This window comes from Cyrtonyx montezumae, unplaced genomic scaffold, assembly GCF_038088225.1.
Source record: "Cyrtonyx montezumae isolate F1298 unplaced genomic scaffold, pur_monq_1.0 scaffold_10, whole genome shotgun sequence".
In the NCBI taxonomy this organism is placed as follows: Eukaryota; Metazoa; Chordata; class Aves; order Galliformes; family Odontophoridae; genus Cyrtonyx; species Cyrtonyx montezumae.
Window position 1 is genome coordinate 31,157,249 of NW_027071826.1, and position 27,840 is coordinate 31,185,088.

At 46.6% G+C, this 27,840-nt stretch overlaps 1 protein-coding gene across 1 annotated transcript in view; it reads right to left on the bottom strand.

Moving 5' to 3' along the window:
* SLC8A3 (solute carrier family 8 member A3) overlaps positions 1-27,840 on the bottom strand; it is a 79,847-nt gene that overhangs the window by 11,175 nt on the left and 40,832 nt on the right. Inside the window, exon 2 of the mRNA XM_065754646.1 lies at positions 5,819-5,922. Within this exon, the coding sequence (XP_065610718.1) occupies positions 5,819-5,922 (104 nt within the window). The remainder of the gene's footprint in view (positions 1-5,818; positions 5,923-27,840) is intronic.

Consider the following 27,840-nt stretch of genomic DNA (forward strand, 5'->3'; position numbering starts at 1 on the left):
ACACCGCATGCTTTATTTTGGCCTCATTGCTCAACTACATAAATCTAATCAATGTACCTAAAGATTCCAGAAAGCCGCTACGTAGCTAAAAGGATCCGCAGAGGAGGTTAAATGCATACTGCTTACAAAACAAATGGAAACAAGGTAGGCTGAGGATTTGGAGGAAAGCCCCACGTACAGCACACGCAGTGAGAGGAAAGGTGAGTACATAGGATCATAGAATGATTTGAGTTGGAAGGGACCCTTAAAGGCCATCTAGCCCAACCCCTCTGCAATGAACAGAGGCACCCACAGCTAGATCGGGTGCTCAGAGCGTGAACTTCAGTGTCTGCAGGGACAGGGCACCTACCACCTCTTGGGGCAACCTGTGCCAGTGCATCACCACCCTGACTGCAAACAGCTCCACAGACTTGCTGAGAATGTACTCAGCTCCACTGCTGAGAAAAAGAGCACAGCCTGGACCCTGGGGGCACACAAAGGAAACACCACACCACAAGCTACCAGCCCACCAGCCTGAAGCAGGGCTCACTGTAACTGCCCATGGGCTCTGGCTCCAGCTTGCACTGAAGTGAGCAAACTGCTTTCCTAAAGGACTGTGAAGAGCTATGAACATGTATTTTTCATTAGATAAACAAGGCAGAGATTTTGAAGCTTTAGCCTTAATCCTGTTATTATTGAAGTCAATGGCAAAGACTCCAAGAAACAGACCCTGATCCATTCTGTCCATCAAGAAAATTCAGCTTAATCACAGAGCTGCAACAAATTATTAAACCTTTGGGGAACAAGGCAGCAGCAATCTAACATTTCTTTGATATTCCCATTAGCAGCTAATGGTAGAAGGAGTTTTCAGAACCTGCCCGCACCACAGAAAGCTGCTGCACAAATCCTCACATATCGATGTGGCACAGACCTTTTTACCCACTCGTGCCATCATCAACATTTTGAAACATAATTTGTTTGGATCAATCCAAGCTAGGAACCCATTTTTCTTTGCAGTTTAATCCTCACACTGACTTCCAGCCACATCTGCCCTCTCAGCAATGACGCTTTCATGTACAGGGAGGTGACAGAGATGTGTGTCAGAACATCCCTACAACCAATTCAAGCTGTGCTGGGAAGGCTGAAGGGGAGTTGAGAACAAAATCTTCCCAAACCAGCTGCCTATTTACTAGTGTTCACCAGCTACCTGTGCTCCCACTTCCAGTGAAGTCATACCTTGTAGTTGCATCATTGTTCTGAAGCAAAATCTTGCATGAAGGATGTTAGTCCCTTTTGCAGAGTGTAACGCTCTAGAATCAGCATTCAAGCTCCATCCCTGGGGTTGAATCCTCTGCCACTGCGCCTCTAGTTGGGTTCTCATGGGCAATCACCCTCATGAAACAATTTTCCAATAGTTATTATCTGTTACCAAGGGAAATCTTCCAGAGTAGCCATTTGAGCTTTATCAACCTTAAGGTTAACCACAATTTAGGCAGAAGACCGATTTCTTCCAGGAAAAGCAAAACAAGTTTTGTTCCCGTAATCCAGGACTACAGACAAACTGTGAAAGCTAATGTGTGAAGAAAGTAAAAACAGGCTGGACTTCTCTGACATCCTGCAGGGCTGGCAGCAGTAAAAACCTATCTCTGAGAAGTGACACAATACCAGAGCTGCCATGGGAGTAACAGTGAAACCAAAATATTGCATCTTGTCATAAATCAAAGAACTCATTTCACAGAAGGAACACTTTAGAAAGGTGCTGAGAAAAGGATGGCCAGAAAGGTGGCTGAGGGCAGGGAGGTTTCAAAGCCCTGCTGTCCTTGGTGGACAGAGATTTGGTTTATGTGACTGCAAACACAGAGGAAAAGTGTAACAAGACAGATCCAGAGATTAATTTCTTGTAAATGGAAAAGATGAAAAAAGAAAGAATCAGGAAATGTGCAAGATGGACAGGAAGACAAAGAAAAGTAACACTCACTCTTTGCCTTTCGCCTCTTTGCCGAGAAGGGAACGGGATTCTCCCTTTGATTTCTTTGTATTTATTCACATCAGTAAAACCAGCTTGCAGCATGTACCATCTTCGCTAGCTCTCCTTGCATCTGACATGCTGCTACAGAGTCGGTGTCAGTCTTCCTCATGGAATGGGCTGGCAAGATACCCATCGCAGATCTATCTGATCTCTGAATTATTTGAGTACATCAACAGAAAAGTTGCTAACGCCAACTTGCTCAGTGTGATTTGTTTGGACAACAAGAAAGTCTTTGAGAAACCATGGCTGCAGAAAGCAGCTGATGAAGAAAGGGGCTACCAGACAGATTCTGGTACCGCACACATAACATCTATATATGAAGAAGTGCATAGAATGGAGTATGTGGTCAGCAACTCTTATGGCAAAGTATAACAGCAGCACATCCCCAGGCTCAGAGCAGGTGTGGTACTGATTCAAGTGGCACTGAGGAGTAGTGACTGCAGATAGTGCAGCATGTTTTAGTCAAAATTCTCTATCAGCCATGACACAGGCAGGAGGAGCACCCATCTTTACCCTGAGGTGCCTGCCCACAGTGTGGGCCCCGAGCAGCCTGAAGACAGCAGCTTGCGTCTGGATTACCGTGGGCCCCTTCATGGGTAGGTACGTTGTTCCTCTGGGAGAGTGCTTCCAGGTGCAACAGAGCCAAAGCATGGGTATGAATTTCCACACGGAACCCAGGAACACCTCACCTCACAGCCACTCCCCTCTTCATCCCAGCTCTGGCCAGGGTTGTGCAGACACATCTCCCTGCCCACTTCAATCCTGCCGCCTTGCTCCTGTCTATCAGACAAGCCAACAGCTGCGCTGAGGCCGTGGGCAAGTGCAGGCCTTGGCATGACGCAGTCCTAGTGCAGGCTCCACAGGGATGAAGAAGCTGCCTCTGCACAGCTGGGCGGCAGGCTGCTTCCCAGCATGTCTGGCAGCCAGCCGAGGCGTGCAACACAATCCTGCTCCCAGGGGGGCCAAAAGAGATGTTCTGAAGACACCATGAAGGGCTGTCTGAAAACATGAAATGCTCCTACAGCACTCTAGGTGCCCACACAGTATGACAGAGCCAAATGAGGAGTAACAACTAAACAAGGACACACAGTCAAGAAAACCACACCTTTTGCAGTGCTAGAAAGAAGCGTGAGTAGCTGAAACTCAGGAAGACTCTCCATCAAAAGCAACCCAGCCTGAACCTCCCAGGAGAGTCGGGAGTTGCGCTGTGCTCTTGCCTTGTGAGTCGCATGGGGGCCCATCCATCAATGCGCTGAAAACAAGTTCCAGCTACGTGGCACTGTGTGGAGACGTTTTTCCCAGGCAGTAGTAAGATCCTTCCAGCTTTGTATAGGCCTCTTTGCACAGAAGTGGCTGCTGAGGAATTGCTTTGAGTGTCCTGCAAGGTAGAAGCATATGTGATGCAGTACAACATGGGCATGTGCCTTCACAAGTGCTGAGAGCCCATGCCTTGGGCTGCCTTCTCTGCTGGGAGCTGTCCATGATGCTGCTGGTGATGGCAGTGGCTGTCTGTCCCTCCTAATGTTGCTGAACTCCTCATTCTGTCATCCCAGGCTCTATGTAAGCTCACCAGAGAGGCTGTGCCGTGCAGCTCTGCAGAGCTCAGGATCCTTCCAGATGCCCTAGAATCAGTGTAGTAACTGTGCCACCTTGTGCCAGGAACACTTACAGATGTGTTTTAATCTATCTCCTCCTAGATTTTACAAACACACAGCTCTTGCTCTGACTTTTTTCTAGCGAGGCCAACCAGTACACTGTGTCTTCTCCTCTTCATGGTCTAGCACTTCCTCCTGGTAGGCAGAATCCAGCTGACACTGCACCCTCACCTCAGGTGGAAGTGGCTGCCTTGTGCAGGCTGCGTCGTGAAGAGCAAGTAGCCCTACAGTTCTCTGCCTGTGACAGATCTGGCAATCCCACTGACTACCACTGATGCTAGTGTAAATGAGGCATGCACAGTACAGAAAGCTAGCATCACTATCCTGCTAATCATGAGGACGGTAGCCTAGACAGGAAAAAGAAACACAGGATTTCACAAAAACTAGCCCTACCCTACCTAGATCCTGTAGCTCACTGCTTTAGAAAATGATCCAGGGCTCACAGACAGCAAACAACTGAGAAGGAACTTCCACGAGATGCTCCTGCATGTGCAGGAGGGAGTCAGAAGCAGTGATTTCCCTTCTGTACCCTGTGAGATGGAAGTGTGAGCCCCACATACAGGAAGGGGCATATGTGGAGAGAAGACCCGGGAGGGGGGGGTGGGGGGTGAGCTTCTAGGATTCAAGAAAACATTTTGCAGTCCTAGGTTGAAAAATTTAACCTCGTTAACCTTCCAAGAAGAAATTTAAGTGAAATCTAGATATAGTGAGTACCTACCCAGAAGATGCAGCACGTTACATAGTTCTTAAATCTGATAGAGGAAAATAGCTAATGGCTACAAGCCGAGGCCAGGCAACTTCTAGGTAGAAGCCATGCCCACATCTTTACACTGGAGGGAAGTGAATATACCCTCATGGGATGTGGCAGGCTTATCACTGCTTCTCATTAAGAGTGAATGCTCAGTAAATCTGGACTTGGGTGAAACCTCAGGAGTTAAGCTCAACATTCAGAGAAACTTCAAGTTCATTGCCACCCAGGGGAGGCATGGGATGGTCTAACAGCACTAAACTACTAATGGTTTGGGGATTTACATTTTACAAATCCACAGATGCTATATGAAATTGTCATGCTAATGCAATCTGTGTCTATCCTAAACGTCCTGGAGAGCCTTGTAGGAGAGCTCAGACTAGGGGGATAGTTCCTGTATTTATGAGATAAGAAACAGGAGATGTTTCAACAAGGGAAAGCTGTATGATGCACAGGAAATTGCCAGATGTTTCTATCATTAGCATCAATACATAGGATTAGAAATAAGCCCACGGGCATGCACATCTGTTTTCATTTTGTATCAGATTCCAAAAGATGAATTAGGATTCCCTTTTGTAAAGTGCTTCTCTGTTTAAAGATCGGCTCTTCCAGGCCACCCCAAGGCTGATGACGCCAATGGCAAGACTTGTTCAATAAGAAAGAGGTCAAACATATACAAGGACAAAGATACATGCAGGCAAGGCATGACAGAAAGTCCGGGTTTATTCCTACTACAATCCTGATCTGCTAGGAGATCCCAGGTCTCACTGTACCAATGCTCAGGTTGGACATTAACAGAGCTCTGCACTCTGCATAACAGGCTGGGGTTGCCTGAGACACATTAAGGTGCTTTTCTGATGAAAGACACAGAGAACCATTTTGTAAAATAAACACAGGACAGGATACCTCATACCTTCTCTCTTCTGTGGGCTTTTCACCACGTCTCACAGGGACCCAAGAGCACCAAGGCAATGCCACTGGCAGGCAACAACAGGGGGAAGGACAGGGGGGTGTACGGGACGAGCCGAAGAGGCAGCCATGCACTATGCCCGTCCCTTGTCTCTCACATTCCCCAAGGTCCTGGCAAAGGAGCAGGAGAGGGGAGAACAGCAGAGGTGTGCTCAGAACAAAAACAGACCAAGACAAAGAAATCCAGACAAAATAGTATAGCCTCTGAGGCTCAAGCACTGCACAAAAGGAGGATCGGAAGTAAGCTGGGCTCTAAAAGGAGCGGTAACACTGGGACAGGGGGAGAGCGAGAATACGGAAGGGCAGAGAGTCCAAGTCCATCAATCCACACAAGGAGGAGAAAAGGAAGGAGGGGAAGGAGGAGAGGGTTGTATTTTCTGGATTTGGGGTTTAGAGACTTGATTCTATTTGTTTTTTTTTTCATAAAGGATCTCACACCTGATATTCCTCGTTCCATCCATTTCGGCTCACCAAGGGCAATGAAGAAATTCTCCTGCCTTTCGTATTCCTCCTCATCTACTATCTTAACCCTTACGGTCTTCCTGTGGGGACAACAAGAGAGACAACCGTGTACAGCGGGTCGGCGGGCCGCAGGCAACGCGGTGGCAACAGCAGTGCAGGCTCCTGGCACACGGCCCCTTCCCACGGGGCAGCGCGCCTCGGCCGGCCTCTTGGACATGGCGCATCAGTTGCAGCTCCTTGGGGAGCAGGAGGGTGTTAGGGTAGACAGGGCTGGCGGGGAGGTGAGGAGGGAGGGGAAAGGTGGGGTCCTTGCTGATGGTTAGTGGGAGGCGACTTCTGCAGCACATTTTTTCAGTGTCACATGGTAATGGAAAGGGTATCAGCTGCCTGGAAATCAACAGGAGCCATGCTGGGGTACCAACTGCATTTTAGCTGGAAGATCAATTGTTTCAGCTACTCTCACAATTAACAAAGGGACTCTGGGCTCAGAGCTTGAGAAAAAGAGAGATGCGTACTCACAGCCACGTTTCCCTGTGGGATGAGGCTACAACACTGCTAGCTGCAGCAGGCTTGTGTTTCTAATTCCCAGTTTCAAAGCAGCACATTTCATTGTTTCTCCTCCCTAGCGCTGCCTGCCTCTTCCCCCAGCCTGTTCCGTGATTAAGGGACACAGCTCACGGAGCAGGGCTGGGTGATGAGCTCTGGACACACTCAATATTTCTAGTAAGCATTGCCCCCCAACACTAAAGAATTTGCTTTGGCCTTTCTCATCGGCGGAAACATTTGCGGAAAAACATTCCCATCCTTCTTTCTTTCTCTCCCTTGATATATGCCCCCAGGCTCCCCTGCTGCCCCCATCTCCCCAACTCCATGGGTACCATGTGACACAGTGTGTGCACAGCAGTGTTTAGGACAGAGCAGTTGGAAACAAAGAGAAATTAGAGGAAGAGGAGGAAAAGTGGAGGAAGGAGAAGAGAGAAGAAGAAAGAAGAACGTTAACGTTAGTCTGGAGGGCCAGTACTACACCTTTCTGTAAACTCATATCCACCATGCGGGGGCTCATCAGCTCAATGAAGAAATTCTTGTTTTTTTCATACTCCTCATCATCAATTACTTTGATGTGAATTGTTTTGCTGTGGATGGAAAAATAATAGTAAGCGTCATAAAGGGAAGAAGGGAACAGAGGAGCAGAGTGGAGGAAGGTTGGGAGCTGAACAGGAACATTAGAGAGTCAAAGTTTTCTCACCCACTTGAACGAGCTCAACGCAGCTCTGGAGAGGGCTAAAGCCCACTGCTGACAGCAACACTGACCAATTTCTGTTTAACCAGCAGGCCCGAGAGCAGGGCATGCTGGGCAGGACAAAGTGAGACTCAAACAGCTCTGACTCAGGAGCCAGGGCTGGGGCTGCACCATGCAGGAGAGGAGCACGTTCACCCGCACCGCTGCTGCTGCACACACACACCAAAGCACACGCACACCTCTAGCTTGGCTCCTGCTGCCTTTTGCCTATAACTGGTCTCAGCTGTAGATGGCAAGGATGAGAACAGCAGGACTGGCAACTGTAGAAGCTGAAGAAATAGCCCCAGACTTCAAATGACAGTGTGCCTCAGTTCCTCTGAGCTGACCGGCTGCTTCTGTTCATGTGCTCACAGATAAGACAGAAAGTACTATTCCCTGTGCCTGATTATGAAAAGGACGGCTGCACTACGAGCCTTGCTCTCTTTAGCAGAGGTATTAAACACTTCACATCTCACTCCCTGTGCTTGGCTCTTGCTTTGAGATGTCTTTCAGATGATAGCATATGGGATAGAGGAAAGAGTTTGAACAACCCCTTCTACGTTCCTTCAGCGTATGAATATGCAAAAGAAGAATATCACCTCTAATTCTCCTAAGCTAACTCAGCTTTATTTTTGCCAGTGCTTGTTCTACCAATATGCTGTGCTAATGGCAGCAAGCCTCGTTTCCCTTCTCTAGACCTTTTCAATCTCCTCTAATCCAGCCTGAAGGATGTAGGATTTTAAATGATAGGTCTCTGGTGTAAATGGTGGTGCTTTGCTAAGACTTCATCACAATAATTTCATTGCATTTTCTTTGGAGAGGTTGATGGAGTTTCGCTTTTGAACCAGATGTTGTCTGGGCCCCTGGTACTTTGCAAAGCTTTTTCAATTTGCTGAATTAAATATACATCTGATTCACAGCTCTGATCTCTTTCATGCTACAAAACAGAAGGTGGGATTTTCAAAAGCAGCCAGCACCTCCAGAATGCAGGCTGCTTCTTAAAATCCCGTTCATAATTACTATTGCTTACGGCTTTCCACTACAAGAGCCCCATATCACTCAGTAACTACAATAAAACTTGTCTCCAGAATCAAAGTCATTCTAAAGCTTTCTGTAATGCATATTAAGCATATACACAATTTGGGTTTGGTTTCATGCAGCGACATTCCTTTACCCTTCTTACTTTTCTTTTTTAAAATGAGGTGACTCTCCCATTTTCATCAGTAGTACACGCACATAGCAGAGCAGAGGAGAAATGCTCCTTTAATGAGACAGCACGCACGGCAGATGATCTCTATGGTTGTGCTGTGTGTGGAAAGCCTGACTTCCCACAATCCACCTGCCTGCACAACGCACGCACAGAGCTGTGGACTCAAAGAATAATGACTCGCTATGTGCCCATTTTGTTAACTACAGAGCTCTATATCGTATGCTAAGCAGTCCCACAGCGATGAGAATTCCTTACAGTGGTCTTTTCTAATGCTTTTTTTTTTTCATTGTGGTATATATATATTTTTATATAAAATCGAAGAATGAGAAAGGAAACACAGTGAGGACCATAAAAAGGATACATGGTAAAATGCTGACCCTGCATAAAGAAGTCTTCTGGGGTCAGGACACTGCATGCTTTCCTAAGACAGCCAAGCAACCACTCCCTACAAGACTTCTGCTTGTAGTATGGCTGTCTCCTTGAGCTTCCTTGCTTTGCAGTGGCACAGGAAAGTAGGACCAGATATATTTACTCAAAAATAAAATCAAGTAAAGGGACACTACTTCTAACACATTTTCTTTTCTTTTTTTTTTCCTCCTTCCTTTGGGTTCGCACATACTGATGTCTGCTTGCTGCTGATTCCCAGTCAGTACCTACTGCCCTCTTCCCAGCCTGCCTTGCCTTAGCTATCCATCCCACAGGAGCAAAAGAACACCAAGTCATGTTCAGACTGACTGCACAAACAGCTTTACCTCCCTTGCATGCCACAGGCATAATTAACTCAGGACGTAAGCACAGTATCTTTTAAAGCCCAGTCCTCTCACAATCCCTTTTCCACCATCAAAGCAGCAAAGTTCAACCACAATCCAAAGTAAAGGCTGTTCAGAAGAGAAAATCTGTGCAAGAGAAAATGTCATTTGCAACAACATCCCCTGCCTGGTGATGGTTGGTTCTCATGGAAATGACTGAGGATTGAGCAATGATAGCATCACTCAAACTTGGTTGGAAGTGAGTCTGCCACAAGGTTCAGGAAGGAAATCAAAATAAGAGAAAAACAAACAAACAAAAAACTTATATCTTTGCTAGAATATCTCAGCTGTAGTAGGGAAGGCAAAAGAAACAAGAAAAATATTCAGATTTTTCTCTTCTGCGTAAATATGAACAGATGCTGAAGTTTTGCCCTGATACATAAGTTCAACTCAAAAGCAGAAACTCCTCAGGAAATCTACTAAGATCTCTCCGTAAGCGTCAATCCTCTGAACTCCTACATCAGCTCAGCAGATAACCGGTTCATCTCTGTACACATGGTTTTTCAAAATATGGAGTCTGAATGCGGCAACCAATCCAATGACCATCAGCTTGCCTGTCCAAGAGGAGCACTTGCACACTCCCTGTCCACAAGCTCCATTTGGTCAAAGTTACCTTCATCAACTTCATCCTGCTCACTTCCTAAAATGAAGGAGTCAAACACAAACACAGGAAAAACACTGCAGCCCTCATCCAACCTCAGGCCCACAGGAGAAGGTGCCCCTGGGTAGCACTGCTGCACCCAACCTGCATAGCAAGAGTATGGCACTGTGAAAGCTCCAGGACCCAGCACAGGAGCCCAGCGGTGTGGGCTGCGTGACAGGGACCCTCCTGTGGCTTGGAACCCTGACACTCATGTGGTTGGATGGTACGGGCTGGTGCAGCCACTGCCTGCTTCCAAGCCAGGTTGTTTCCTGTGCAGCCTGCAAGGAACTAGGCCAAGCTTGCTTCCAGGTGGGGAAGTGCCCTTCTCAGTGGATCACTGGGCCACTGTCACAGCAGAAATGTCACTACTGATGGAGAGCAGTTATGGAGTCACAGGCTCCGCAGCTACTCTGGCCACTCAGAGCATTCCATTCCTCTCCCTGATGAGATCTGTACTATTCTTTGCCCAGCCGTGCAGCTTTTGCACCCCACTCTGATGGCTCTGCAACAGGAAAGGAACAGACTTGCCATCCTTCCCCTTTCTGACACGGCCTAGATGCACCTCAGACAGCTTTAAAGCAGATAACAACAGAACATCCAAAAGTCTATCCTAGCAGTCAACAGCCTTCATTAAATGCCTCCAAGAACTAGCAGCAAGAAATCACTGCAAACCCCAAAGCTCCAGCACCAGCACCAAGCCACATCATAGCTCAATCAGCCCCCAAATGGCCAAATCTGTGAAAAGCACTCTCAACTCAGCCCTCAGAGGTGCTTTCAGCAAATCTGAGCCATTTGGACAAGCATAGGTAGCATCCTTCTGCATGTGTGCCTATGGATCAGATAGGGCCTGAAAAGGACCATCTTCAAGAGCACCAAACCACACTACCAAGAGCCCCTCTGGTGCCAGTCCTGCTCTCCTTTAAACATGCACTTAAAAAATAATCACCGTTTTCAGAAGTCAGAGATGGGGAAGCTTCCCTTTTGGGGAGGAACATTAAGAATGAGATTTCCCTGAGTAAGCAACAGAAGATGAAATGAATAGACATCGATCTTCTCCTAAAGGACTTTACGCGCATGATGTTGCTAAATTCCCCATCTGGGAAGTACAGAGGATAATCTATAAAATCATTTTATTTGACAACACGTCCACTTCTAACACATAAGGCAACAACTGGATGGTTATTTGATTAATGTGCTAGAAAATATTGAGTATCTCTCTGTGTGGAGACTCTCATTTGCAGGAATTATTGCAGAGGAGGTTAAGAGGATGTGTCTGCATGACTTTGGAATGTGAAATAAGGCTCAGCTCTAAAAACAGCGTAAGTCAGGAAATGTCACATGGAGTATACCATTGAAACAGGCAGGGTTGTGCAAGGGCAGGATTTACAGTCCCCGGTGGGATGCTGTTAGCTGGGATGGAAAGCAGCCAGGACAGCAAGGTAAACATCCCTAGGACAGGGAGAAGTACTAGGAGATCTTCAGTAACTCATTAATGTGAGCCATTGGAGCACGCACCTTGGGTCAAGCCATGACATTCTGGAAGCACTGTGATATACCCAGACACTTGCCTTTTTTGCTGCGGGTGCAGGTACCTGCAGCATGAGTTTCAAAGTTTCAGAACCACTGTCTGACTTTCTCCCAGAGCTCAACACCTGTTGGTACTGGGATGGATTTTCAACCCAAAATTATGGGTAGGACCTATTCTCTCTGCCAGAAGATCTCATTGAGAAGTTCTGCGGCAGAAATGCTGACTAGGTAAGATGCCAGAGTGTGAGGCAAACCAGAGAGGATTAAATAAGACTAGGTGTTTGGTACACTGTCTTTGCCCAGCTCATTGGGAAGAATATATTTAACAGTGCAATGTGACGCAGTGCTGGCAGGCAAGGTGAAGAAGACAGCAAGAGAAACCCTGATATGACGCACATGGTCAGAGCTGCACACTGAGTAATCCAGCTGGGACAATCTGAACCATTTTGAAGCAAAGAATTACGCTGTCACGTACATAAGACAGGAGGTTTTTGAAAGGAAAAGCATTCACTCCCAAAGCAGGTTCAATTCAAGGTCATAAAGGAAACAAGTGATCCTACTGTCAATTGGAAATCATGGTAATTTAGGAAACTATCCAGCGTTAAGAGCAAGATGGACAGGACGCACTTTGGTCTTCAGCCTATGCCCACGAAAGGAGAAGTTTTGGCTCCCATGATGATTACAGAGGGGAGAACAAGTTTAGAAGCACTCAGCTGCAGCCACTAGGAGTGGCCCCAGTTTACTGGAGAGGCCAGGTCAGAAATGAAGGAGCCTCTAAGGTCAGAGCCAACCCTGGTACCAATTATCTAAGCAGATAGGATAGATGAACTGTCAGGATAGAGTTTCAGGCAGATAGTTGATGTACAAGTTGCTGATGTAAGAGTTACAGAAGAATTGGTGCTAGTGCTGAAGCTGGAGATGAGCCATTGCAGGCCAGTTTCCAGGAACCGGCTGTGTCATTCATGAGGACCTTGGAAAAGCGGCTGTACAGAAGCCGTCCCATGACATGCAGCAAGCATACAGGGAACAGCCCAGGCAGTTTCACTACCAGATCAGTCTGCTGCAAAGCATCATAGACAAAAGTCCTCTAAAAATGGCATTTTTTTTCTCTTTTGTCTTCAAGTTAGCCTGTGGGATAACCAGATGATAACTAGTTATCGTTACAAGATGGTTCTCTGCAGTGCTAATCATTACATGACCTGTTATTTCTCCAGGCAGTCCTGAGGCTATCCAAGTCACTTGATATGTCTGTGCTTCAGTTTCCATATCTATGCAATAGCTGTGATCCTTATTTCTCACAGAGATTTGATAGGGGACAGTTGCAATTTGCAAAACATTTGAACTTCTCACTTGTAAGATGTTACAGAGATGCAAGCTAAGGGAGGGCAATGGAAGGAAGCAAGAGAGCTTGGTGCAGTGGCAGAAGTGGTATGTATCAGTATCAACATATTCTGCCTTGGTTCCCACTTGAGGATTGCTGTGCATTTCCCTAGGGCACACCCTCACACAAGTCCCTCTGTGCCATTAGAGAAAAAAGTCCCAGAAAACAGAACTGGAAGCAACTGCTATCATCCTTGCAAGAAGTGGCCATTGCCTGAGACATAGTACAGGCTGCCCAGCCCAAACTCTGCATGCCTTTTCTCGTCCGTCCCACTGGGACTGTGCTGGGCACTGTCCAGGAGCCCCATCTGTCTGGCGGCTGTGGTGTAGAGTTTGTTCACATTGCACCAGGTCTTGGAGAGGGATAAAAGAAGAAATATTGACACAAAATGTGATTTCCCTTTGTGTATTCCCCATGTAGTCTTGGCTAATTAGTAAATTGGCTCATGTTTCAATTAGAACTATTGAAAATGCTTTAGTAGCTGACACATGATAATTAAAGGGACATAGCCAAGACTAAAGCCTCTTTAAAAAAAAAAAAAAAAAAAGAAAATCTTTACTTGTACTAGAAAAGTCCAAAGTGCTACCAGTGAAAGACATACAGCAATACCTCGTAAAATAAAGTCAAAGTGAAGCACAAGATATCTGTTATCTCTCCTGCATCCTGAATGGGACAGCTGGTGGGCATTTTGAGGTCAGATTCATCTCTCAGTCTGAATTCATTTCCTGCCATTGCAGCACAGCCCTCACTTTCCACTGCCATGCAAGCATAGAATGGCTTATGTTGGAGAGGACATTAAAGATCTCCCAGTTCCAGCACACTGCCATGAGCAGGGCTGCTACAGACCAGCTCAGGCTGCTCAGGGTCCCATCCAATCCACCACTGAGTGTCTCCAGGGATGGGGCATCTACAGCTCCTTTGAGCAACTATGCCAGTTCCTTACCACACTCTGAGTAAATAATTTCTTCCTAATATGTAACCTAAACTTCCCCTCCTTTAGTTTAAAGCCATTCCCCCTTGTTCTATCACTATCATACTGTGTGAAATGTCAGCTCCCCTCCTGCCTGTAAGCTCTCTTAAAGAACTGGAAGGCTGTGATGATGTCTTCTCAGAGCCTTCTCTTCTCCAAGCTAAACAAACCCAAGTCCTTCAACCTTTCTTCATATGAGAGGTGCTCCAGCCCTCTAATCATCCTCATGGCCCTCCTCTGGACCTGCTCCATGTAAAGAGAAAGTGCAGTCAAATCCACACGACTGTTTCTCAGCTACTTTGCATGGGTGCGAACAGCTATGCAAGCAATAAGAAATCAGAGCTGCTAAGTCACAGGCAGGTGAGCCCATTAAGCACAGTCATTCCTTGCAAACAAATCCCTAATCACCTGGTATGGAATTTAGGGTAACTCAAGAGATGCAGTGCATCTACACATGTCAGCCATAGGGATCAGTGTTGGAGCTATTAAACGGCAAACATCTCAAGCTCAGCTCTGAAGCCCTGGAAGAGCAGAAAAAGGCATGCTGGGCAGGCACAGCAAAACACCCTGGGAGCCTTCTTAGTGCAGGCAGCTCTGCCAGATAAGCAGATTTCCCAAGCGCTCTACATTTCACTTTGTACAAGCATGATAAAATTCTCCAATACAGAGGGGTTCCTCACGGAAGCATGCCACAATTTGTTTTTAAGAATTACTGCAAGAATGGGAAGAACATGGTAGCATGGGTTGTTAAACTCCCCTACTCACAGCTGATCCACACTGCTGATCAGCTGAGTTAAATTTGGTTATACAAACATAATAGCCCAGCACCACAGATTTTTTTTCTATTTGGTTTAATAAAGCTATCTTTATATTTAGCACATTGAAGGCTAAGCTATATAGTCATTAAATTCCCTTAAAAAAAATAAAAAGTAACAAACCAAAGCACACATACAAAACCAAACACACTCTGGGCTGCTTTGTGCATCCCCTCCCAGGCTGCTGCTGCCTACTGAAGTCCTGTGTGCATGCACAGGCCTCGCCTGGCTGGCTGCAGGTCAGCTTCTTCCTGCTGACCCTATGAGACTTGATGCTTCAGGGCAGCAGAGAGCAGACAGCCCCAGCAGCCTATGGAGCTACGTGCTGCAGTCTGCACAATAAGCACTTTTCTTACACAAGCAGTAATGCAGCTCGGCAGTCCGTGGAACCACTGAGTACTGGTGGGCATCAGCCTGGTGTGGCTACAGAGCAGTGTCAGGGCCCTGGGCATGAATGTCTCTCCCCCCTTAGCTTGGGCTGCTTCCCAGAGGAGCAGCTTCTCTGCTCTACCCTTTTTCTCTCAGAAAGGAATTTTACAAGGAGCAAAACCTCAGCCACAACCCCATGTAGAATTTTAGAAAAATTAGAGGGTGAAGAAAGAAGGAAGGGAGACAATTCATTCCTTATCAGAAGACTTTGAATTTCTCTGCTTTCAGCTTTTCTGATGCATTGCAACAAAAGACTGTAATGTCAAACCCCTCATGGGAGTTGATGGTCAAATGAAGTACTGAGATGCTTGCTGTCTGCTCTCAAGAACAGCTCCAAAATCTGATGTGCAGGAGCAGAGGTACATTGGGTAGCAGAAGGCAGGCTGGTCACCTCAAAGTGCCTCAAGTTAGTCATGAACAATTCAGCTGAAAGGGCCCTGTCCCACCCAAGTGCTTTGGAATCCCACCTTCAAGATGCCCTTTACTGTCTGATACATCAACAGCCCAGGGCTTCAAGCACTCCACCCTGGTTTTAGGCTTTCAGCTGAAGGCATGGAGATTTGGAAGCTATATTTAGACATCTTCCTTATTCTTCAGCAACAGGGTTGCCATGGAGATGCTGGCAAGGACGGGAAGGTGGGGATGAAGGGGGAGAGGAAGTTGGAATTAGAGGTGCCAGATTCAAACATATCACCAGCATGGGGAGGCCTGAAGTTCCCTGTGGGGCAAAAGTCGCTGAAACTTGCTAGCTGAAAGAGTCCCCTGGCACTGCCTCGCATTGCTCCGTGCTGTTGTGGCAGGTCTGAAGAGACCCTGTGGGCACTGATAGCCACCCACATCCCCAGGAAATCCACTCTGCACATCCTTAGGATAACCAGCCATGTCTTCTTGTCTGGGCACAGCTCCGAGGGCTACGTGCCATCCGCTGCTGGCTGCTGCCCAGCTAAACTCTGAGGAACTTCTTCAATCTCCCTTCAAAATCCGATTCTTTGAACTATCAACAGACATGCAAAAACTTTCAGCTATGAGGTGACCCGAAACAAACTTGTAATGCCATGTGGCATCCCAGCAGACCCTCAAGCTGCCTCTGCCTGAGAGCCAAAGCCAGTCCTCTGCAAGCTCCACTCAAGCCCTGCTACTCCCATACTGCAGTACAAGCTCATATTGATTCTGTACCAGGGACTCAGGTGGGAATGAGAGGCCGGCAAACTGATTTATAAAGCTCTGATGAAGGAACACCACCATGTAACACGACCCAGCTCAGGAATCGAAGAATAGACAGCAGAGCCATGTGAAAATGCCACAGCAGCTATTTCTGATGGCTGGGCTGGCAGCAGTGGGTCAGCCCCAGCATGCCCTGACTCAAAGGCGATGATGCCAAGGGACTCGGGTTCCAGCTGTCATGCATGCATAAATTTCAGAGGGGAAGAGAGGAAAAGGAAGGAAGAAAAAGGAGATGGCCACTGTGATCCCCTCAAAGGCTGCTGATGGTCTTGGCCAGCTGCTGGCATTGTTGGGATGGCTTTAACTCTGCTTCCAACTGAGGAGGCAGACATGAAGCCCCAGCTGGGGACATTGCTGCTCAAAACTCCCCGGCAGAGTGGGCACACCAGGGACAAGAAACTCAGCAGAGCGAGGGAGGCTGGTGACCATGAAGATCTGAGCTCTCTGTGATCACACCACCACAGGTGGCCAGCTGTAGCAGCAGAGAAGGTGGCCACTGCAGGCAGAGATTACCACAGTTCATCTCCCTCTGTGACACATCCACATGCCCCTTGCTGGCAACTGTTGCAGCACAGCCCAGATCCACAAGTACCTCCAAAAGCACCACTCTTCCCAGCACAGGAGGACAAGGACTTTTCTCAGTGGGAATGAATGCTTCCAAGACTCCTTGACCTACATGTACTTGCATTTACAATGAAATTCTGCTTTCCAAGAAAGGTCAGAATAGACCCCTAGTTCCTCACATGGGAGCTGCCACACCTCACCTCTCTCACACTTTCTAGATCTCCAGCACCTAATAGTATCGCCGGCTTTCAGTGCTCAGAACACATCAAAAGCAGTGAGGAGCAAAGCAAACACTGACCATGTTTACAGGTCATAGAGATGAGTGAATATCAAGTGCAACGTATAGCTGACAAAAACATGGCTCTTCCTCAAAGATGACACTGGGGAAAACTTCATGAAGGTACACAGTCACAGGCTGGGAAGAGACCAGGTGACTGCAGTCAGGAACTTGGGAAGAGAAAGTCTCCCTTCCATCCCTGCACAAGCTGCTGCTGCCACAAGGAAACCTGTGGACATGAGCTTTGCATGGTCTCCTTCCCCTCTCTCCCCATGCACACAATGCTTTCAACCCAGCGGGGCAGTGCTCAGCCCAGCCATTTGAGTTGCTCTACATTCAACAGAGCAGCAAGGCAGCAATCTGTATGAAATTAATGAGCTGCAAACAACATTGTTCAGCTGCCAGCCTGCAATGAGCCTGCTCTGCATGCTGCAGATAGAATTATTATACATGAACAAAAGGAACTGGAGCCGGATCCTGGATGCTTTGGCTCTGGTCACAGGCTTCTTGTGACCGAGATAAGGGACATCACACCGAATTTCCACAGCAACACCACAGTTAAACATCCAAACATTTACAGAGAGCCAATACAGTGCATCTTTATCCAAGGCAATGGGCATTTGACCATGCTCACTGTTTTCTTTTTTCTCTTCCATAGCAATGAATATAGAGCAGAGGATACACAGTTACACCATTTCATTCTTTAGGGTTGTTTTCCATTTCACTTCTTATCTAGTTAAAAACAGACTGGGAAAAAGAAAAAAAAACCCTAAAAATGGGGTGACTTGCTAGCTCCCAGGAGCTAACACAGGTTTCAAGTAGGAGGCCAGTTCTGTTGGGCTCATAGCCACAAGCTTGTGTCTCCAGAACCCAGAGCTTTAGACCATTAAAAGACCATTCCTTATCCAAAAATAACACCATCAGTTATCTTTGCAGTGAGCAAGAGTGTTTCAGAAGGACATCCTTCAAGCCTTGCCGTATTTTGCAGATGACTCTGCTTCCACTCCCCGAGCTGGGATGCCAGCCACCTTCCTGCCTCCCCACAGCTAGTCCCCTTGCAGGACAGCCCTGCTCAGTAAGGGAAGGGAACAAGTGCTTCATGCTGGCACAGCCAGACCTAACAGACCCAAATGACCACAGCCCACACCCACCCAAACTGGTCTCATTTAATCAACCACCCTACTGTTGTAATTTCCACTATAAAACTTTGTCCCATCTCAGCCTTCACACGTGGGTCCTGCTTTACGGGAAGCACTTTTCTCAAACTCATCCATCTTACCAACCCACATCAGAGACAGTTTAAATTCCTCCTGGGGTCCCTGTCTGACAGGCAGGAGCCTCCTCTCCTGCTTCTTTTCTGCCATGTGACAGAAAGCTCACACTAAGGCCCCAGCCACACTCTTGATCCACTTTGGTGTACATCCCTTCAAACTTCCGCTGAATTTGGGGTTTTCAAGCTGGTGCTCAATACTTTTCATGACCTGAGCAGAACCATAACCTAATAATGAAACAACAGTTCCCTCATCCCTGGTGTTTCACCCAGCTCAGTAGTAAGCATAGCACCTTTCACTTCAGCATCAGCAAACACACCCCCAGGGATTTAGTGACATAGCACAGCTGCCTTTAGCTGGAGCTCTGAAGGACAAAACCTCTCACAGACCTCTAACAAGGAATCCCTTGCACATCCAATGTTGTCTAATTAGCTTTTGCCTTCCAAGCCCTCTCATCTTAAAAATATAAATCCCTGACTCTATTAAGTATCCTTCTTACTGTGGAACCTAGGAGCAAGATAAAGAGCTCCTGAAGACAAAGACATCAGCATTTGATGTTTTCTGAGCTGATTTTGCTGTTCTCCCACAGACAGAAGATACAAACCAGCAATGCCATCGGTGCCTGCACACTGCTCCAGCCTATGCTCTCGCCCAGCTGAGTTCACACGTGCCCTGCTGTGCCATCACTCCTACCAGGATGCTGCTGTATGCTGGGGAGGCTGTCAGGAGTGGATGCCTTCTGCTCAGTCTGTCTGCGAATCTGGGCGTCTCTTAGTGTTTATCAGCAGCTCATTCTATGTTTCTGACTCTCCCAGTTCTCTACTATCACACTCCCTCTCTGCTTCTTCAGTCACCCCAAGAGGTGCTATAGTAAAATGTACGCTGAGAAATCAATTCTAAATGCTCAAGGCCCCCGAGCAGCTGATCCTGATCAGCCACAGACCAGATCTGAACACACACTCTGTTAGCTGAGGCTCTCCCATGGCTTTTTGCATGGTTCAGCTGCATTTATCTCTGCTCTCCAGAAGTAGAACTGAAGCAGAGAAGGTGCTGAAAGTGCTCGGCTCCATATGCAACAGTCAGCTAAAACAGCCAGGATGACACACAGAGCAGAGCCTCAGGCTAGCTGTGTCTCCTCACTGCAGGGAAGGACCTTGTCCCTGCAGCCTACATCCATCCTCTGATCTCTTTGCCACAGCCTTGCAGGCACATAGAAGCACAGGATAAGTGCCGTGGACCCTCTGGATCCCTGCTTCTCCTTGGTGGGAGCTCACTGTATTGGGGTGTTTCAATTCAGAAATGGGAATAAAGCAAGAGACAGAAGGGGACCACTGAGGGCTTTCTGAAACAGCTTGAGTGGCCCACTTTCACTCCACTCCGACTGTGCAAGACCCAAAGTCGTAATCTACCGCAGGAGAATGTCTCGCCCTAGTCTGACAGAGTTGAAGGAGAGCTGTGTTTCCTGGATGTACAGCAGCAGTAGAGCAGAACCTGTCAGCCCTGCCAGCCATGGGCTCTGGCTTCTTCATGGCCCTAATGTTAAGCAGGGCCTGCAGAACTGGCCTTGAAAATAACTCCCTATTGAGGGCTTAGAGACAGCCTACAGCAGAAACAGCCTGCAGCTGCAAAAGCTGGCTGTGTGAGGCCCACAGAGATCCAGGGCATATCCCATTTTCTGCAAATGGGAAATCATCTCTTTTTCTCCTTTCTTTTTTATTTTTTTAAATATGTTTAGTTACCAGTTGGTGCCTCCCACAGAAGCAGAAATTTGGAAATCTGCATCTGTAGAAAAAGGGAAAAAGCCTCCACTCCTAATGGCATTGCCATCTCTTTAAAAAGCAATGATAGTAAAAGTCCCCAGCAGCCCTGGGAGCATCAAACACAGCTCTGCCCTGATAGAGGGTGACTGTGAAGGACGGCAGCATTGGACTCTGATTTAATTTTTAGACCTACTGCTCCAGATCAAACTCTCATAGAGATGGTTTTTATTAGAGACGAGTTGCTGGTCTACAATCAAGCTGGTTTCTTCCCTTCTAGTGCCTCGGCACAAATGAGAGCAGCTTTGCAGGCTAAACAAGGCTCTCCAGACCATCTGTGATGCCCGCTGAAGACTGAAAAATTGCCCAGGTGTAATTCAGGATAAAACCTGGTTTATGGAGCACTCAGCACTGCTGAGAGAGAGGGGCCCATGTTTTGAGCCAAGAAATCCTCACTGACAGATATCACAACCCTTTTTTCCCCCCCTCTCTTTCCTTCCAGTGCCAGCAAATCCAATTTGGAATGACCAAGAGGGAACATGTTGAATTCTTTCATACAGTAAGTGCAAACTGCAGTTCCTCAAGTAAGGACATAGGCTCAAATTCAGCCTTTCTAAAACAGATTTGGGCAGGACTAGGTTTGCACTAAACATCTATGGTACCACCTAACTGTTTCCTCCTTTTAGCTGCATCCTTCTTCCCAAAATATTCACAGCTAGAAGTTCAGTACTGTTCCTCAGCTGAGCTCAGATGAGTTTCTTCCTGCCCCTCCAGGCACTAAGGTTTAGCTCAAGTCAAGAGAGATTTGTTATGTGCAGCCTAATCTAACCAGACCCTGTCATTGGAAGCTGCCAGCACTACACAGAACCATGCCATGGCACAAAAGGAATGTCTGACCATGAAGTGGCCCTGGGCACCGCATCTGCCCCACACTCAGGTCTGCCAGCAACAGGGGCTGCAAAAGACTTCCCAACCCCATGGCAGGGATGTGTCTTTTGGCTAGCAGTAAATCCAAGCAGGGTGCTGCGCCCACCAGGTGAGTACCAAGGCAGTCTGGAAGGCATGTCAGCTACCTGCTGACCAGGCTTTGAGCAGCCATCCCATTATACACAACCACCACTGGCTAAAAATACAGCTGCAGCCCCTGCAGCCCTGGCCTGGCAAGATGCAAATTTAATGAGGCTTCCATGGCAACAAGCTTCATGGAGGGGCTGCTGGGGGGGGGCAAGTGGGAGATGGACACAATGCTCCTCGGCTGCATGGGAAAAGCTCGCGGCAATCAGGCTTCAGGTTTTTTCCTCACCGTTACTAATAACATTTTTGAGTGCTCAGTTCAGTTAGCTGCAGCCAAGGAGGCAGGCTGCATAGTATTTTAACAGACAAACCTGCATCTATTTCTGTCATGAGGATAAATATTTACTAGTCGGCCTTAATTAAACTCAATCACCCACAGGCAGAAATGTTAAAATAGGGATAAATCAAAGAGCCCATTTCAGCCTACCAATGCTACAGAAATCCTTTTCGGTAAAGTCTGGCTTCTGCCATAGCTCATAAAATACAGGGCTGGAACTGGCCGAGCCAGAGCCCCGAGGACAGCTAAGGTCAGTGAGGGAAGTGGCATTGGTTGGCATTTCATGGATGATGTCCTCTGTGCCAGTGCAGGGGAGGAAGAAAGAACACAAAGCAAAAACCAATAACAACAACAACAACAAAACAACCCACCATCACAGTTGATGAAAATCTGGGATAAAAGGTTTTGTAAGTCTGGTTTTCAAATAAGAATAAACCCAAGTACTGCCTCTTGTTCACCATAACAATCCCCCTACAATGTGTATAAGGGTATGGATACATGCTGGCTAAAGTCCCACTTTGATGTGCACAGCTCTATGCATTACATCAGCAGGGGCTGTCCTTTGCCTGACGGGTGTTTAGGGATCCATAGATTATTTCTGCAAAACGTGGAAAGAACTTCAGAAATAGCTAGCCTCTGCCCAGCCAATTCATTGCTATTCGTTGCAGGAAAATCAGAGCCCCTGCTTCCATTAGAAACATATGGTATTTTTCCACAATATAGATTTCTTTGGAGATTTTCTGCTTATTTCATTTATAGAGCAATATACCACTTTGTACTCAAACACTACTTCGTAACAGAGGACAAAGAAGAAATGGAAGCAACTCGAAAGAAAATAAAGGTAAATATAAACTTTTTCAACTTTATGAATGAGAAACTGAGGCATGGGAAAAGGGAATACCCAGTCTCCCTCCAGATCTAAGTATTTGGCACTAGAAACAAAACCCAAAGTTCTCAGAATTAATTGCAGCTCATTATTGAAAATCCTGGCCAAAATCAAGCACTCCCCAAAAAATCAACACCCCAGGTAGGCTCCTCTGACATGGCAGGAAGCCCATATTTCTGAATGTTAAAAACAAAAGCAGTTTCCTGTTTCTGGTTCAGTTCAGATGCCCTCCGATTCAGAGAAACTCGCTCAGCACAAAGATGCACCTCAACTAATGCAAGAAGTCACCATCGCCTATACAAAATCAGCTTGTGCAAGAGATATGTTACTTCCCATCAGTGACATCTCTCCTGCTAAGACAAGCTCATGTCCTGTTACAAACCCACTGAAATACAATATGAAGTATTTCACAAGCTGTAGCAGAAAATCATCTCTACATCCCATGGAAAATGCCTTCTGCTAAGGATGAAACATGGTGCATATTAAACAACACGTGTCACAAAAACAAGTGGTACAAATTAAGATGCTGAAACCATTCAGGGATTTTAGGGATATGAAATGCCAATACCCATGCAGAACACTGGCTATGCTCTGTATACCCTTCCCAGGGCAGGGGCTGAAGGTGCAAGAGAGGAACTATGGCAGCATCCCCTTGATCAGAGGAGGAGCCTGGGCTGTCAGAGCTCAGCTCTGAGTGGGTGAAATGGACAGATGAGTCTGTAGGCACACCTTCACTCAGATGAAAGCCTATGGAGACGCCCCTACGTGCTCCTTGTTCTGCCTCTAACAACATCCTCCTTTATAGCTCCAAGAAAACCACTTCATTGCCCTGCTTGTAAAATGGAAAAAGCACTCCTTTGCCTCTAAAGCACATCAGAAGCACAAATGCATTATCATTTCAAGATGCTTCAATATTATAGAAGAGAGAATGCTTGAAACGTGTAAATAAATAGAAGCAAGGTTATTAAGGAAAGGTAATAGGCTTTACTAGCTCAACTAATATTTCTGTATGTATAGTTCTGAGCATAAGGGATTTGTGCCCAAGATGTACTCAGTTTGAAAATTGGGATTTCTTTTCAAGCCTGTAAAAAGGTTCGCATTGACTCAAATTGCCTTTTCCTGGGAACTCGCACCAATCAGCTGGACTCACATTTTCTCTCCCCAGAGACTTTGCCACTCTCATATCCTTAGGCCATCGCCGTTTACAACAACATAAATAGCTAATTAACTTCTTATTTAAAAGTAAGAAAGCAATCATGCCAGCGTCCTCATCAGCTTCTAGAAATCTTTCAGCTTTCTACCACTCTGACTTCAGATAACTCAGATGAGATGCAGCCTGGAACATCTGCTGCATCAAGAGGGAAGGCAGTAAGGTTCCAGTTACTGATACAAAGAGATTGTTTACCCTACAATCACCTAAACTGCTACGCAGTATCATACAACCTGGAAACAGCAAGACACAAAAAGTACTGAGAAAGAACTAGAAAGAAAGAAAACATGGAGCACAGTAGTAACTGAGGCCAAACTCTCAAGAATTGAGTAGTTCTCTCCAGGACTGACCCCAGCTCCAGTCCCACTAGGCATAAATTCCCTCCAAAAGACAAAATGGTGTCCCAGTTCTCTCTGAAACAGCAATAGCTCACTTCAGTCTACCAAGGACATTACATAGTGAGTTTATAAACTGCAGATACACTGTAGGAACTGAAAGCATGTAAGCTACCAGAGCAGAGCCAAAGGCCATACCCAGGAGAATGGAAGCAGAGAAGATGCCGCAGAGCACTCAGTCACAGAATGGCTGAGGTTGGAAGTGACTCTGAGGGCCAACTGATCCCAGTTCCCACCTCCAGCAGGGACACACAGAACAGGTTGCGCAGTACCATGTCCCCCAGAGCAACACCAGTCCTGCCTGCCCTCTTTCAGCCACACTGCTAAGCACTCAATTTCCAGACAGATTGGAAATCTTGCTTTACTATATATACTGTATGCATGCGTAAAAAAACAGTAAGTCCTTTTTTAGCCCCAAAGCTACTCTCACAGGCTTTGCACGTGGGCTGTTTTCACGCTTCACAGTGAGGCACATAATTCTGGCAGGTTTCCACCTCACCAAGCAGCTCAGACACCTGGCCTCAGACAACCTGCCCACTTTGTGCTCTCTCCCTTTCCAGGATTTTTCCTTAGGGATGCTCTCAGCTGGGCAGGCTTCCTAAACACCAGTCCCATTCCTCTCAGTTTCTATGCAAGCCCCCCAGCTGCCTAGAAGAACTGGTGCAGGACCAACAGCACTGAGGCAGGCAGGGAGTTGGCTGCAAGGGTGATAAAGCTGCCAGCAGGGGAAAGCTCAATTGCCATGTGCCTTCTCTTTCTGCTGGCAGGAGGGTACCCACAGTGTAACACCAAGACAGGGACACATGGCACATAACCTGAGCAAAGGCTGGGGTTGGCTTAGATCCTGAGTCTTTTCAGCACCTCTACTGCATCCCCAACTCCCGCAAACCAGCTATCAGTAGATCTGTCAAGATTGATGACACCTAGCTACAGACCCAGAGACCTCTGCTTGTTATAAATTATGAATCTTGCTAGCAAGAGCATACAAGCGTGCTGTGATTAGGACGATCGCATCCACTTCTAACAATATGGTCTCTTACAGAACCTCCTCATGTTCTAATGCCTTGCACACTTTCACACATCTGCTATTGCAGACAGAGACTCAAGAAGGAGTTGACTCAAGAAGGCAGCAGTTGATGTTCCCACCCACAGCGCACAGCAATTTGGGCACTGCACAGCTCCTGGCTGCCAGCTCTCATGTGGGGAGAAGACCCCCCCCCACACACAAGGGCTCCTACAGATGATAGCTAAGGGATGGAAAAGGTTATGTAAAGATTATATTTGAATGCTAAAAAGGTCTGATGCCTCCAAATAGACAGTCAAGAGATTTCAGTGGGTCAAACTCCCACCCTGCAAAGCAGACAAGTTCATAGCTTCCCATGATTGTACCACTCCAACAGAAAGGAAAGAAAACCACTAAGCAGGGACACGCTGTCTGCTGTAAAAAAACTCCGCATAGCCAGGACCATCAGAGCTATAAGTATATAACAAGACTGTTTTCCAACCTACCTTCAAAGAACGAGGCACTACAGCACACAAAGCTGGAGAATGTGCTGTAGTTCTGAACCACTTACAGATACATCTCTACTACTTCATCACTCTTAAGAAATACCATAGCATGTGGGTGAGGAAGAGTCAAAGCTTTGCCTTGTATTTGGCTTGCTTTATGAGAGCTCTTAAAATAAAACTATGCCCAAAAATAGAGTGAAGGGGTTTTGTTATTTTATCTTATGAATAGGCGCACACAATCTGGCATGCTGGCTGCAAAGAGAAGTCTGTAGTAGATTACACCCTCCTAACAGGCTGTCGTTACATTCGGGTCAGGCAACTGGAGAGGAAAGAAGGATAATAAAATCATTAAACTTCACTTTTACTTATTTGTTAATACTCTGGATTTTAGAGAATGAAATAGAGACAAAGCTTCTGTTAAAGCACGCTTAACAAGCACCTCTGGCCTGCATCTCACGCATAAGTGATTCTCTCATCTGAGTCTTGATCATCTCTGGAGAGCAGCCTGCCAGAGGTACCATAGGTGACAGATTTGCAGTGCATGTCTTGGATAAAATCCTACATTCTGCATAAGGTAGCTAAGAGCAGATGCCTAAACTGAGCCTCACTTTATTACCCAAAATGAAACCATGTATAGGCAGAAAAGCCCTGTTAAATACTGTTTTGTGGAAGGGAATGAAAAATACCTCTGTGATGGAAGAGGAGAAAATATCAGACAAAGGCTAAAAGAGCAACAACAGAAAATCTAGAGGCTGCATAGGAAACAGGATTTAGTCTAGGCAAATATCTGGCTCTCACCACGTTTGCTGATGGCAGCCTGCTAAACCTTGGGGTTAGAAGGCAAGGGGAAAACTTGCTTTTGTTCTTTTGGGTTTTGTTTTTTAACTACTCGGGTTAAAAGGGGCACCACCTAAACCTCCGAAAGGAAGAAGCTTGAAGCCTGGAAGATGTTCTTGAGGGCTCGATCCGTCATCCACATTACTACTAGTGAGCCACGCTCATTTCCCATCCCATCTCAGAAATCCACCCCTTGCTTTGAGGTTGCTTTCTGAAGAAGCTGAGCACAAACTCACAGAATAGACCCAGTCCATTTAGCCCAATGAGGAAAAAAACAACCTCACACAGGCACAGTGAAGTTGTGCCTGCTCCTGCATACGCATGAGTAGCCTGCCACAGTCCTCACAATTAACTTGTTTGTTACAAGGTGAACCCGCAGTCCTTTTTCTCATTAGCCCTGAAAACAACAGGCTGCAAAGCTCAGTTTATTGCTCTGTCTGGTATCTTCTCATTTGGCTCTAATCCTCTCCAATATATATGCAGTATTTCAAATGCTCTTCTGAATGGGGCTCTTCTGAAGCCCTGACATTTTTATAGTCCTAGCCAGCCATTCATTTCTGTTTAACTTAGTTCTTGACAAAAATAAACATATGCACTGAGATTTACATACGGGTAGGGTTTTCTCAGGTTTGCATGCTGGGGGCTGCATCTGTAGTGCAATTGCCTATAACTATGGGTGATGCTGAGCCACCCTGCTGGTTATCAGCAGCCAAATGGGAGGCTGCTGCCAATATGACCAGGGCAGCACAGAGGCCCTCACAGGCTACGAGCTACCTGCAAATCTGAGAAAAAAAACATAGACTACATTCCCTTCTAATCTACATCAACAGTTTTAAAACCATTTCATGTCTCCTTTTACAGCTGTTGTCACAACACAGACACCCAGAATTTAAAGAGTAAAACAGAGGGTTTATCCTTTTAACACCCCAACTGCCCCCCAGAGATACTGTGCAGTCACAACTCCTGCTTGCTCTTCACAGCCACAGGTTTCTTACCTTTGGGCAAGTGCTGTGGCTGTAGCTCCTCTACACTGTTCACTAGAGAGCAGGGAAAGGGATACCTGGGGCCAACAGCACTTTTTCACTCCCAGTTAGCAACAATTAGTTAAGACAGCCCCACTTGCTTCCACCTGGGCTAAAGGGTGAAAAACAGCCTTCTTCAACCTCTCCACAGATGGTTGTTCTTGAACTCCCAGTGGGTGTTCTCTGAATTGGTACTTTCATTTCCTAACTGGGTATAAAATTCTTTTTTCGTGGAGCTCTGTCATGGTTCCAAATACAGAACTTCACAATTGCAGGCTCTGTCTGATGTTTTTTTGTTTTGTTTTTTATGGACAGTAATGCAAGAGAAAGGGAAAAAGCACAGGAAGAGAAGCTCAGCAGGCACATGGCTATGTGGAAGGTGGTTTCCTAGGAAAAGGTCTAGGCTGACTTGCAAAAAAAACAAAGAAAGGAAGTTCAGGCCTCACAAATACACGGTCTTAGCCAATGGCTAGTGTTGTCCCAGACTGTATAAGGAGACTGCTGAGACTATTCAGCCTGGAGAAGGCTTCTGGGGATCTTGTCAGTGTCTATAAATACCCAGAAACCACCTGAATGTGGTCCTGAGAACTGTGGCCCGGTTGAAGTAGGGGCTGGACCAGGTGGCTTCAGAG